Source organism: Pelobates fuscus, chromosome 7 (assembly GCF_036172605.1).
Source record: "Pelobates fuscus isolate aPelFus1 chromosome 7, aPelFus1.pri, whole genome shotgun sequence".
NCBI lineage: Eukaryota > Metazoa > Chordata > Amphibia > Anura > Pelobatidae > Pelobates > Pelobates fuscus.
In genome coordinates this window covers 77956825-77971243 of record NC_086323.1, presented here as the reverse complement: position 1 = coordinate 77971243, position 14419 = coordinate 77956825, and the positions used below count along the sequence as shown (strand labels likewise).

The following is a 14419-nucleotide window of genomic DNA, read 5'->3' as shown; positions in this document are numbered from 1 at the left end:
TAGTCACGAACAGAGACAGCGGTGTTTGGTCGAGTGTATGGAACTAAAATACACCGGTGGCATTTCGGCTGCGTTAGTGGAATCTGAGGGCTTTGCGGATATGTTAGGCACTCAGATCGAGGCTATCCGGGGACATAGGACTTAAGTGGGTATCTTGTGGGAAACTGTATGTTTTGGGGTGATTATTATTATTGTACATGCCCTGGACCTGAGAATGAATGTAATTATGTTGTGTATTTTGTCTCAGTCTGTCTCAGGTCCAGTGGGGAATGCCCCTGGAATGTGTATTTGGAAACCCCTCGAATTAAACTGCTATACCCCCACTAAACTCCATTAAAAGCAGTTATACCCCCAGAGCTGAGTGTCGTCCAGTTGCTGGGGAGAAGGTGGGAGATTCCTGGATTATTTTACCGTGCTTGGCTGTCCCTTGGAGTATTCTACTTGTTCCTGAGTGTTTGTTGGAGAAACCAGCGGAGGAGAGTCCCTGCTAGGACTAGGGCTCCTCTACACTCTCCCATTGCAGTTTGATCTAAACAAAGGGGGTAGTGTTACCCATACATTTGACACAAAACCTTCATACTAGGAGCCAGTATTTAAAGGCTCCTAATCATAGGCGTGCGCACGGGGTGTGCCTGGGCACACCCTAATCCCCGCGGCACGCCTATGTATTGAGACCGGCAGGGGAGATCTCAGGATCTCCCCTGCTGGCTCATGCAGAGCCAGCGCTATCCGAGCGCCGGCTCTGCTCTCAGCCTCCCCTCACCGGCTCACAGGCATGGAGGGAGGCAGTAGAGGACCGGCGGAGCTATTGCCAGCAGCTCCGCCGGGTTCCTCTCGCGAGATCTGAGCGTTGCCACGGCAACGCTCAGATCTCGCGTGAGTGAACTCTAGAGTTAACTCTCCACTGGACCACCAGGGATCGATGGCAGCAGCAGCAGGATCCCCACTCCCAGGCATAAGGTAAGAAGGGAGGGGGGATAACTGATCTGCCCCCACCTCCACTAGACCACCAGGGAAGGCAGCAAGAAAAGATCGCCCTTCCCTCCATAAAGTAAGAAGGGAGGGGGGATATTAAGTAATGGACCCCCACCTCCACCCCCCACAATCACCCACACACATACACAGCACCAACACACATACAGCACCCACACACATACACAGCACCCACACACATACACAGCACCCACACACATACACAGCACCCACACACACACATACAGCACCCACACACATACAGCACCCACACACATACACAGCACCTATACACATACACAGCACCCACACACATACACAGCACCCACACACATACACAGCACCCACACACACACATACACAGCACCCACAGACATACACAGCACCAACACACATACAGCACCCACACACATACAGCACCCACACACATACACAGCACCTATACACATACACAGCACCAACACACATACAGCACTCACACACATACACAGCACCCACACACATACACAGCACCCACACACATACACAGCACCAACACACATTCAGCACCCACAGACATACACAGCACTAACACACATACAGCACCTACACACAGCACCCATACACAGCACCTACACACATACAGCACCCACACACATACACAGCACCAACACACATTCAGCACCCACAGACATACACAGCACCTACACACATACAGCACCCACAGACATACACAGCACCTACACACATACAGCACCCACAGACATACACAGCACATATACACATACACAGCACCAACACACATACAGCACCCACACACATACAGCACCCACACACATACAGCACCCACACACATACACAGCACCAACACACATACAGCACCTACACACATACACAGCACCCACACACATACACAGCACCTACACACATACAGCACCTACACACATACAGCACCCACACACATACACAGCACCAACACACATTCAGCACCCACAGACATACACAGCACCTACACACATACAGCACCCACAGACATACACAGCACCAACACACATAAAGCACCTACACACAGCACCCATACACAGCACCTACACACATACAGCACCCACACACATACACAGCACCAACACACATTCAGCACCCACAGACATACACAGCACCTACACACATACAGCACCCACAGGCATACACAGCACCTACACACATACAGCACCCACACACATACAGCACCCACACACATACACAGCACATACACACATACAGCACCCACAGACATACACAGCACCCACACACATACACATCACCCACACACATACACAGCACCAACACACATACAGCACCCACACACACAGCACCCTCACAAACACACAGCACCCTCACACACAGCACCCTCACAAACACACAGCACCCTCACACACATTACACAAACAGCACCCTCACACAGCACACTAACAGTACCCTCACAAACACAAACAGGACCCTAACAAACACACACACACACACACACACACACACAGCACACTACCAGTACCCTCACACACAAACAGCACCCTCACACACAGTACATTTACAGCACCCTCACAAGTGCACACACACACACACAAACAGCACCCTGACACACAGTACATTCACAGCACCCTCACAAGCATGCACACACAAACACCCTCACCCACATAGTACACTACCAGCACCCTCACACACACATCACACGAACAGCACCCTCACACACACATCACACGAACAGCACCCTCACACACAGCTTTGTGTGTGTGTGTGTATATATGTGTATATATATATATATATATATATACATATATACATACATACATATATATATATATATATATATATATATATATATATATACGCCTCGTGTGCTTGTGCTTTAGGGTGCACACCCTAATGCAATAGGCTGCGCACGCCTATGCTCCTAATACGTGAGCAAGCACTTCTAATTATTTGGTTGAACTTACCATTTGATGATCATTATGCTGCAACCTGCTTCCCAAAGATTGAAGAGTTGGTGGTTTGGTTGCTACCTCTAAGCTCATGCAAGCAAACTGTTTAGAGCAGGCTTCCCCAAACTCCGGCCCTCCAGATTTTGCAACTACAACTCCCATAATTCTCAGTCAATCTATTGCATTTATAGAATCATGGGAGTTGTAGTTCAGCAACATCTGGAGGGTTGGGGTTGTAAGTTTATTTCTAATAGTGTGTTACTTATATTCCAAATGCAATACAATATCACACTATTGTGGTTTCTTTCTTTTCTCTTTTCATGTGGTATTAAACCCTTATACAACTTGTAAGGTGTAAGTGTTATTTTTTTGTTGCGTTGCACTCTCACTTGTATGTTTTAAGTGGCGTTGTACAGTTTGTTTGTTTTGTACTGCTTTGGACGTACATGTATTGTGCAGTAACAAGTAAGGCAGACTTGTTTATTGTCAATATATAAAACATTTCAGATCCAATGCTATAGCAATAGCAAAACTAAAATTGAGTAGAATAACTATGGCAAGGTACTCTTTAATACAAATGGTAAGTAACTCACCTTGAAGATTTCTTCTGCAGCTTGTAGATTTTAAACAGCACCAGGAGTAAAGCTAATGATGTGATGACTATAAGGAATGCCAGAAATCCAATCAAAGCCCTATCATTATCTGCACAGTAAAATACAAGAATATTTAGTCAAGTAATAGAGAAACTACATAATACATTTATACACACCCACACACAATCTATATGCCTGTAACTATAATATATAAATATATATATAGCCAACAACAAGGTTTAAAATGCAAAAACATATTGCTGTATAATTTATTGGTCCAGCAGTATTTTTATTTTTACTTTTTTTTTTCATTAGGACTTTGGAATGCAGTTTTTTGTTGTTGAGTGTAATACCTTCTAAACGCTGCACTGGGCACAATTTTCTTTTGAAATCCTCAAGTGCAAGAGTTTGTGGTTATATATAATTATATGATACCATACAAACATGTATGTCAAAACTATATGTATACTATTATTTCTTGTGTCTTTCTCCGTTTATATGTAGTACTGTAGTATCAGTATTTCATGCGTACTGTGATATATTTACATTTTGTATATTCTTCAAATGACTCTGAATCCCCATCAAATTTTCCATTGTTGAAGATGATCTGGTCAATCAAACATAAAATGGAAAAACAAGGTTAGGATCCTTATTTACATGGACAATACTAGTAAGACTGAAGTCATATTAATATTAAATCACTATGTCCCCAACAACAACACATAGATCTTGCAAATCATATTAGATTTATGAGAGAACGATTACACTGTTAGAATTGTACAACTGAATGGATGTTTTTTTTTTTTTTTTTTTAACCACCTGTTTTCTTTTCTTTTTCTTTATATTTACATTTTATTGTATGTTTATTACTATTTTCTTTTTTCTTTTCTTTTTTTTTAAATTTGAAAAACATTTTCCAAAAATAAGAGGGAATATATTTTATATATTATACACATGTTTTATGTGATTTTACATTTGTCATCCTGCCACTAGCACCTTGTGCTCAACTCAGCTACAGGGACTTTGTGTTTGTCATAAATATTGTGAGAAGAATATAGGAAGATGAGAAGGCACACATGAAATAAAAAGAAAATCCAAGTGTCACCATTCCAAAGAACATCCTCTCTACATAAACAAATATGAGAGGACTGGGCAGAAACTTGGATAAAATCTATTGCAGCTTTATTAACCCCCTAAGGACCAAACTTCTGGAATAAAAGGGAATCATGACATGTCACACATGTCATGTGTCCTTAAGGGGTTAAAGCATCCTTTCAGCTCCAATGAGTTTTTCTCAAGGTAATGTGTATGTCTTGTGCCCAGTCCACAATTGAATGCGTCCAACTGGTGGTTCAGCAAGGCATTTGCAGAGACATGGACCCACACAAAATGTAGTTTAGATACACATATACACATACACCATTAAGCTCACAGACACCTGCCTTGCAGCCCCAGACAATTTCCATGCAGTTCACAGTAACACCGTCATGTAGTAGACAGAGTCATACTATGCAGAACACAGATACCCTCCATACTTTTCACAAACACCTCATGCAGTTCAGAGACACCATATGCAGACAAATTAAATTAATTTAATAAATTAAAGTACCAATACAGCAAACAGCTCTACTACGGGGAGGGCTCCTTTATTTGCTGCATACCCGAGGCTATACCCAGAGCAGGTTGAAGCATTTCCTCCTCCATCCTTCCATGGGGAAGACCACATGCATTCTGGAGTGAGAAGGACCAGGGCTAAATGGAGCTGACTCAGAATCCATTGCTTCCTGCCACTCACGGGACCTTGAATGCTAGTAATAAAGCAGCCTATGGATTCTATTAGCTTAGTTCACCTCTGCTGGAGCCCTCACTGATCTCCCTCCCCCTGGTGGGTGGCCAAGAGAGTCACCTAAACTCTGGCTGGCCCCAGTCCCATTGCACCTGCAATAGCTACATCCCTGCGCTCTGACTCACTGATGGTTGGACTGCAAGGTGCAAACCACATACTCTGCCATTCAACCACTAGGAACTCTGATCATCAATGGACCAGCAGGGACCACCATTGCACATAATGTGTGTGCATGTAATGTGTGTATGCGCTCTTTATTGCCCCCTCCTGCTTAGCTTTCAGTAGGAAGAGAGGCAAAACAGAGCACACACTACACACATCACATGCAGAATACACAGATTACACAGTCAACATACACTACATACAGCCAGCACACACATGCTACACACAGTCAGCACACACATCATACACATTACACACAGGACACCAACCGCACAAATAACACACAGCTAGCACTCACACCATACACATACAGACATTACACACAGCCAGCACACATACACACACTACCGACAACGAGCACACATACATCCACACACAGCACAGATAAACAGCACACACACACTACACACAGTCAGACACCACACACTTTGCAGATGACTGAGGGTGAAGGGTGTTACCATTTGTAAGGAGAACACAATTACAAGTAATTATAGAATGGTAGCAGATATTTATAATGAAACATTGATGAGATTATCTGCATTTTGAATGATCGAGGGGATATTGCCAGAACTGGCCACCAATTTAGACTTTTAAAATGCCAAAAAGCTAAATAGTTTGTCACACTTGTCTCTGAAATACCTATTTGTCTCATTGATCCACAAAAGGCAAAACACACTACAAAAAGTACACACATCCAACACATACAACACACTATGGCGGGGGAGTACAAAGAGAGAGTCTATGGGGAACATAGGGTGAGCCACTCAAGGTCCTTTACTAAATGCCGAATGGAAATAATGGAGGCAAACATTTGTGACTACCACCAAGTTGGAATTTTTTCCAGATTTTCTTTGCCCAAGTTGTTTTCATTATTTATTAATTTTAGAATTATTATTATTATTTATTTTACAATGTTTATAGGAAATAGTACTGGGATACCCCTATTTTGTTTGTAACACAGCACAGCTTGGTTTCAAACTCTATGCCACCACTTGGCAATGTCATCCTGCTCACCCTCAAACCCTGATGGAAAACCAGATGCTGCTTACCGTTCCAAGGGAGGAGAACATTGTAAGCCATCAGCAGTACTGGGGGGGGGGGGGGGGGGGGGCGAGGGAGGGGGGGGACATCCCAAATTATTAAAGTACTGCTCCCTGCTCAGTTAGTTTTGCCTCTTCACTGCCTTCATTTATTATATAAGGACATGGACAGAGGCCTAATGTATAAAATTGCAGCTGGACTAGATTGTGGGTTATATCATATTTTCCAGTTACCCGTAACTAATATTGTACAGCTCTTTAGAATATGTAAGTGCTTAAGTATAGTGTAAGAAATACAAAGTTACACTTAGTTACCTCTGATCCCCTCTCGTAGCCTTCCCTCTACTCTGGCATGTAACGGGTTAAAAAATCTTTGTTTCTTCTTACCCGATTCCAGCACCGATCTCCCTTGGCGCTTGATTTGGCGATCTGCCTCATCCAACGGGATTTCCTCACCATAGGAAAGCATTGCTTTAATGCTTTCCTCTTGGAAATTCTCTGAAGCTAGATGTCCTCATGCAAAGCGTAAGGACGTCCAGCATCAAGCAACCAAAAGTCAGTTAGGATCCAGGAAGTGCCTCAAGTGACTGTCAGATTGACAGCCACTAGAGGCAGTCTTACTCCTGCAAGGTAATCATAGCAGTTTCTCTAACACATTGCAAGCCTAAGGGGGATGGGGACAGGGGCAGTGAACCCAGACCACTTCAATGAGATAAAGTGGCGTGGGTGCCTATAGATAAAGAATAAATAAAGTACAAAAACAAATGTATTTATAATAAAGTACAATAAACCTCATCATAATTGTTTATGTTTTAATTTTAGTATTTACCATGAAGTGTTGAGTTGTTTCATACCAGTTAGTTCTGATAATCCTAAAGATACTGATAACCTGTCATCCAAGGTATGTTTATGTTCTCATTGGTATCAGTAATATTTAGAATAAACCATTTAGTTTAATTTAAGGTTTATTAACTAAAAAACTAATTATTGTGCATTGAGAACCAGAATGCAAAATTAGACAAAAAGCACTGATTTGGAAGTAGGTTTTCAGTTCACTACAAACTGATGTTTAGAGAATACATTTCATTTAGTTCATAAACATGTATAAACAATTATTTAGTAGATAGAAACATTCAGATAACTTCACATTGTTTTTTCTCACCTTAAAATTATATTTAGTCAAATAATGAAGATCTTTAACATCAAACTCACACTTCTTGCTCTTAAATTTTAAATTGTCATTTACGTATAATATAAAGTTATCTTCTGGTCCATTTTTCTTTTCAGGAGCCACACAGTGAATATGAATGACATTATTTGATTTCAGTTTTCTGACAATGGTCCTCACTTTGCCAGGTTCTGCAATATAAAAATTCATAATGAGAATTATACATCAAAAATCTCCTACCAGTGAGTGTTCAACTATTCTTAACACATGCACACATATATATAAAAACACAAGAATCTATTAAATGGGTACTCGGACTTATATGAAATTTATACCATTTAACAAAATATGGAAAATCATCTGTAATTTGTTTTAATCTGCTATCTTTTAACGTTATATTAAAGGGACACTATAGTCACCCGAACCACTTTAGCTCATTGAAGTGGTATGGCTAAAGTGTCCCTGTCATTTCAACCCTGCAATGTTAAACATTGTGTTTCTTTAGGTACTACAATGTTTACATTTCAGAATTAAGTCCACCTCTAGTGACTGTCACACTGATAGCCACTAGAGGTTTTTCCATTGCAGTGACTGAGTAAAACTCAGTCATGTGACACGGAAGCTCATAAGAAAGTATTTAATACAATGCTTTCCTATGGGCAGTGGCGTACATACCGCGGTCGCAGGGGTCGCAGCTGCGACCAGGCCCGTCAGTCCAGGGGGTCTGGCCGCCCTGCGGACCCCTGCGACCAGGTACCCGACCAGGGCCCTGGCCCACGCAGCAAACCATCAGGTGGCCCATGCTGTTAGGGCTACCCGATGGAGATGGATTTCCAGGTGGCCCGGTCAGTGCTGTTAAAGCGACCAGCGTGACCAGCGCGACCGGGCCCTCAAAAGAAATCCAATTGGTGAAACAAAGTGCTCATGCAACAAGAAACATCAATTTTTGTGAGGACAATATAATCAATCCAGATGTGATTTTTCGGAAAATTATTTTAAAGTGCTTAGTGAGCAATTTACTTAAAACTGCAATATAAAATTACAATTGTGAAAGCAAGAGCACTGTTTCACTTAGTGTATTAATGAGCATAAAAAATATACTTAGCAGCAGTGTGGCTTCTTTAGATGAGATATACCTCAAAGAAGAGAAATATGAAAAAAACAATAATAGTGAAGACTGTTTTTATAAAGGACAAAAAATTTTTTTTCACTAAATCCCTTAGGACTCTCACTCACATTGCTCAGAGCTGACATGCCTGGCTCTGGGTTATGCACCTTGGAGCCTCTTGGGGAACTCCTTCCCTCTTTTCATTGGTGGCCCTTTCACCTCCAAGAGAAAAATACACAGCAGGATCTAATGCAATATGTATAAGCAGTTTGGAAATATATATATATATATATATATATATATATATACATATATATATATATATATATATAAGAACCATTCACGTGTTCCAGAGCCTTTCAATAGGCTCTATTTGAATATCAGTGTGCCTAATTTTGAGGGGTTCAAACATAGGTAAAGGAAATATTTATTGTATCCAATGATTAAAAAAATATATATTGGGGGGCGGGGCCGGGCCGCCGAGCTGAGCGGTCGCAGGACAGATTAGCTCCCGCACACGATGACCCATTAAGCATGAAAATCTGGTTTTTAGGGGGAATAGACAGTCACCATCCACGACCCTCGATGCACACAGGCTACCGGAGCTGAGGAGAGGCTTGCTCCTGGAGTTCTAGTCCCTCGGAGGAGAGGTCCCTGCTGTATCAGGCGGGGGGCCTACCTGGCGGTGAGTGGAGTGGACGGCCACCGCTCCACTATCCTGCCCAACGGAGCCTGACAAGAGCATGGCACACGGCAGACCCGGTCCCGGTCTCCCCCCCTTTGGGCCGGGGGGGTGATCCCGGTCCATGCCCCAGAGCCGCACCCGGAGACACCGCCGGACCATTGGGCCTACACCCAAGATGGCGGCGGCTGAGCCTGCTGCGACAGCAACAAGCCCTCTGGAGACCTTTGAGGAACGACTAAAGGCTCACTTCGGCGAATTCTGGCTAAGACTGATATGTAAAGGGGCAAAAGCTACAGGAGAGCAGCGGAGAGAAGACAGGCAGTCTGACTTACCTCCCGACCACGAGTACCTGATGGCTGACAAGCACCGGAGCCCACCAGCGCCTTCTAATCTTCGCGGCCGTCTGGGTGCAATGGGAGGCCGCATGCAACATCCACCGCCAGTGTCTTCACCCAACGACCTATCTCAGGTACTGACATGGGTGGCTAAGCGGAGGAAGGCAGAACCTCACCCCTTCACTGCACACCAGCATGTAACCAGCACCAGCAAGGGGCTTTCAGGGGGTCATGCCGACGGAGCCTAGTTGAAAGCAGAGGCAGACCTAAGCCAGCCCGGTAGGGAGGTTGAGGAAAGCGCACAGCACCGCATCGGCACAGACGCTGACCCAAGACAAGCTCAGCCCTTGGCCCTTAGGATGCAGGGGGACGTATCCCCAAGCAAGGCTACCAATCCCGGGTACTCACCACTCGGCGATGCAAAAGACTGCGGGCAGAAGAGTCCCGAGACCCAGAGCTGAAAGTCGGGAGCGGATGGCCAATGCACAAAGCCATTTTGGGGGACAATATCATACCTGCAGCTGGCATGGCTAAGTGACTCTCGAGATTTTTAGGCTGACGGTCTTATTCTTTTCTCGTTGTTTTTCTTTAAGTTACCTTTATATGTGATCTATGCAAGGCTCATAGCCCATAAGCCTCCTCATGTGCAATGCCTCAATTAGTTAATCTGTTTAGCATGATAGACTAAGGGCAAGTTAAGTTAAATGCTACACATAAGCTGAGGGTAAGAATTGATACCTATATACACAGCGTGTTTAATGTCCCACGATGCGCAGTGTCACTCTACAGCCATTAATACACTATTATAATACTCTGACAAGCCGCTCGGAACTATTCTCTCATTCACTCACTAAATAAACTTTTAATGAACCGTCTTGAAACAAGCAGGGATAGTGCACACAAACAAGAATTATACTCCAGGGAGTGCCTTATACTACATGACTATTCCACACGTAACCCGTATGTGAAACCGCTAGACAGCTTAGATATAGATGTATGTATAACGAAGCCTGCAACCTGACTGTCTATAACACTGTAATTAAGCTTGATACACACAAAAAAAACTAAAAAATGTGCATATTCTCATGCCACTGTTTAACTTTTTAAAATTCTTGAATAACGCTGTTGTGGCGTATGATTGAAAACCTGTAACCACCTGCACAACTAAAAATAAAGAATAAAAAATATATATATATATATATATATATATATATATATTGAAAGTAGCAGTAGTGTGTGTGTGTGTGTGTGTGTGCTGTGTGTGAGGGGTGCAGTGTGTTTGTGTGAGGGTTGAAGTGTGTATTAGGGGTGTAATGTGTGTGTGTAAAGGGTGCTGTGTGTGTGTGTGTAGTGTGTGTGAGGGGTGCTGTGTGTGTGAGTGAGGGGTGCAGTATGTGTATGTGTAGTGTGAGTGTGTGTGAGGGGTGCTGTGTTTGTGTGAGAGTTGAATTGTGTATTAGGGGTGTAATGTGTGTATGTAAAGGGGGGTTTGTGTGTGTAGTGTGTGTGAGGGGTGCAGTTTGTGTGAGAGGGATTCAGTGTGTGTGTGTGTGTGTGTGTGTGTGTGTGTGTGTGTGAGAGGGATGTCGTGTGTGTATGTGAGAGGTGCTGTGTGTGTGAATAAGGGGTGCAGTATGTGTATGTGTAGTGTGAGTGTGTGTGAGGGGTGCTGTGTTTGTGTGTGAGGGTTGAAGTGTGTATGAGGGGTGTAATGTGTGTATGTAAAGGGTGCTGTGTGTGTGCGTGAGGGTGCAGTGTGTGTGTAAGGGTTGAAGTGTGTATGAGGGGTGTAATGTGTGTAGGATTATGATTGGCCGTGCGTCGTTGCCGGGCAACTGGAGACGCCGACGTCTCTTCAGTTAATCCCTTGCTTACGGGCACCAGCATAGGACAAACCTCGTAAGCCCTTCAATGCGTTATATGTCACCATAGCAACCGGACCGCGGCCGGTCGGGAGGAGAGGAGGGGGACCTGTGAGGGAAATTAAAGCGTGGAGAGAACGGAACAGAGCACATTCATTTAAATCATATACATCGAAGCAATCTAATTCAACCTGCATTCCTAATAAAGTGAAAAACAATATGACAACCCTTGTGTAAAGTGAAAGCTAGACTGTATTTATAGTTATAGGTCTAGTGTTAGGTGTCAGTACCTAATGATAGGTAATAAGTGTATATCTTGGTATATAACGCCAAAGCCCGTGATATAGACATCTGAGAACATAATGTGAGAAAAATTAAACATATAACAAATGTATAAAATGTGAATCTAAAAAGCTATATCAAACTATGTGAGTTATTATATATGAGCCGATCTTATATTCTAATTAGTAATCAACTAAAAATGTGAGTGCATGGTGAGTGAAATTGCTGTTGAAATATCAGTGAGAGAGTAATTGATTGCCCAATGTACATAAAACCCTGTCTAGGTATGTGATTGTAAGAGTGTTATCCCCTTATGCACATTTCTGCTTAAATCCCTTAAATGCGTAAGTATCAGAAAAAATGTTTTTATAATCAATGTAGCTTAAAAAATTATCTTTATAATCAATAAAGCATAAAAAAAATGTCTTATTAAAAAACAGTACTAAATTATAAATTGGACAAGGTCCAGTTATTGTGGAAAACCACACCTTAATCATAATAATATCATGGATTGCTCTATTCTATAGATAACTAAGCAATGGAGGATCACAGAAACATAGTGAAGGAGCATTTTTCATTCAGACCCCTGGGCGAGATGGTATTCAGCTGTGTAATCCAATATGTCTCTCTCTGTAAGAGAAGTCTGCCCCGACCTCCCCCCCGGGTTGGGATCGGGACGTGGTCAATTGCCACACACCTTAGAGAAGCCAAGGGATGTGATGACTCTAGAAAATGTCGGGCCACAGGTTTGTCCGACTTGCCATCACGGTAGGCTAGACGGATACTCGATCTGTGGCCCCTAATTCTCTCACAGAGTGCCGTCTCTGTCTTACCGACATAATTAAGACCACAAGGGCAGGTCAGCTTGTAGATAACAAATTCACTCCGACGTTGAATTCGATGTTGAATTCGATATGACTTGCCCGTGTGGGGGTGATTGAAGGTTTTGGAAGGGATGATATGTCCACACGTGACACAGCCCAAACACCTTACACATCCCACATTCTTGGTGTCTTTTAATGTTGGCTTATAACAATGTATAGGGTCTGTTTTGACTAACATATCCCTTAAGTTCCTGTTTCTTCGGAAGCAAAACAACGGTTTCTGGCGGAGACTCTTAGGGAGAGAAGGATCCAGTGAAATTATGTTCCAATTTTTCTAGACAGATGAAGTTAAGTCCGTACTGGCTGTATTAAAGGGCATTGGAAAAAGTGTTTCAGGGGCCATATGGGTGCTTCTGGCTTTCTTAAGAGCTTCTTCGAGTACGGTACGGGGGTATTCTCTGGTTTGAAATTTCTTATACATGGTTTCAAGTTGGAGGTCACATTGACTTCTCTGAGAGTTATTACGTAACACCCTCAGGAACTGAGAGAATGGTAGTGACGTTTTTAAATGCCTAGGATGAAAACTCTCAAAATGTAAAATGGTGTTGCGGTCGGTTGGTTTGGTGAAGAGTTTATACTCCAACTTTTGATTGATGACCATGATTTCCACGTCCAAAAACTGGACACTTTGTTCGTCAATATGACTGGTCATCTTGACCGGTGTCGGTAACTCATTGAGACTTCTTGTGAATTGTACTGCATCGTCCTTCGTACCATTCCATAAGATTAAAATATCGTCAATAAATCTGAAGTATCTGATGATTTGTGCCTCATATTGTTGCAAAATATATTTCAACTCATATTGATACATGTATGTGTTCGCATACATAGGGGCCATGGCTGCTCCCATAGAGGTCCCCGCTACCTGCAAATACAATGAAGTTTGAAAGCGGAAGTAGTTGTTCTGTAAAGCTATATCAAGCAATTCCAAAACATATTCAATGGCTGGCCCATGGTAGCTCGATGATTGGGTGAGAAGATCCCGCATAGCCTGTACCCCCTCTTCATGTGGAATGATGGTGTACAGACTACCAACATCCATGGTTATCAGGATTCCATTGAAAGTTCCCACCTGGTTCAACCGGTTCAGGAGATCTGGAGTGTCTTTAATACATGTTTCCAAGGACGTCACAGGGCCCTTGAATAAGTAGTCTAGATATTTGGCTATCGGTTCTAATAGCCCCTGCACTGCTGAGACGATAGGGCGTCCCGGAGGTTTTGTCAAATTTTTATGTATTTTAGGAAGTGTGTAAATTATGGGAGACCGTGGATGTTTCTTTTGTAGATATTGAAACAACTCCAAATCTATATGTCCTGCTTGAAGTCCAAAGGTTAAAGTATCTTCAATCTTCCTTGCTATCGAACTGGTGGGATCCTTGTCCAGTTTCCTATAGGTCCTAGAGTCGTTTAGTTGGAGTCTGATTTCCTCCGCATATTCCTCATAATTTAAAATAACAATCCCTCCCCCTTTGTCCGCCGGACGGATCACTATGGTTGGGTCTGTGGCCAGGTTCTTAATCAAAGCAAGATTTTCTTTAGAGAGAT

The 14419-nt window shown here is 42.9% G+C and overlaps 1 protein-coding gene across 1 annotated transcript in view; it reads right to left on the bottom strand.

The window, feature by feature from the left end:
• Positions 1-8972, bottom strand: part of LOC134569158 (receptor-type tyrosine-protein phosphatase C-like) — a 35317-nt gene extending 26345 nt beyond the window's left edge. Inside the window, exons 1-4 of the mRNA XM_063428067.1 lie at positions 8951-8972; positions 7713-7909; positions 4049-4109; positions 3503-3611 (exon numbers count right to left, since the gene is read on the bottom strand). Coding sequence (XP_063284137.1) covers positions 3503-3611; positions 4049-4109; positions 7713-7909; positions 8951-8972 — 389 coding nt within the window. The remainder of the gene's footprint in view (positions 1-3502; positions 3612-4048; positions 4110-7712; positions 7910-8950) is intronic.
• Between the last annotated feature and the right edge of the window lie 5447 nt (positions 8973-14419).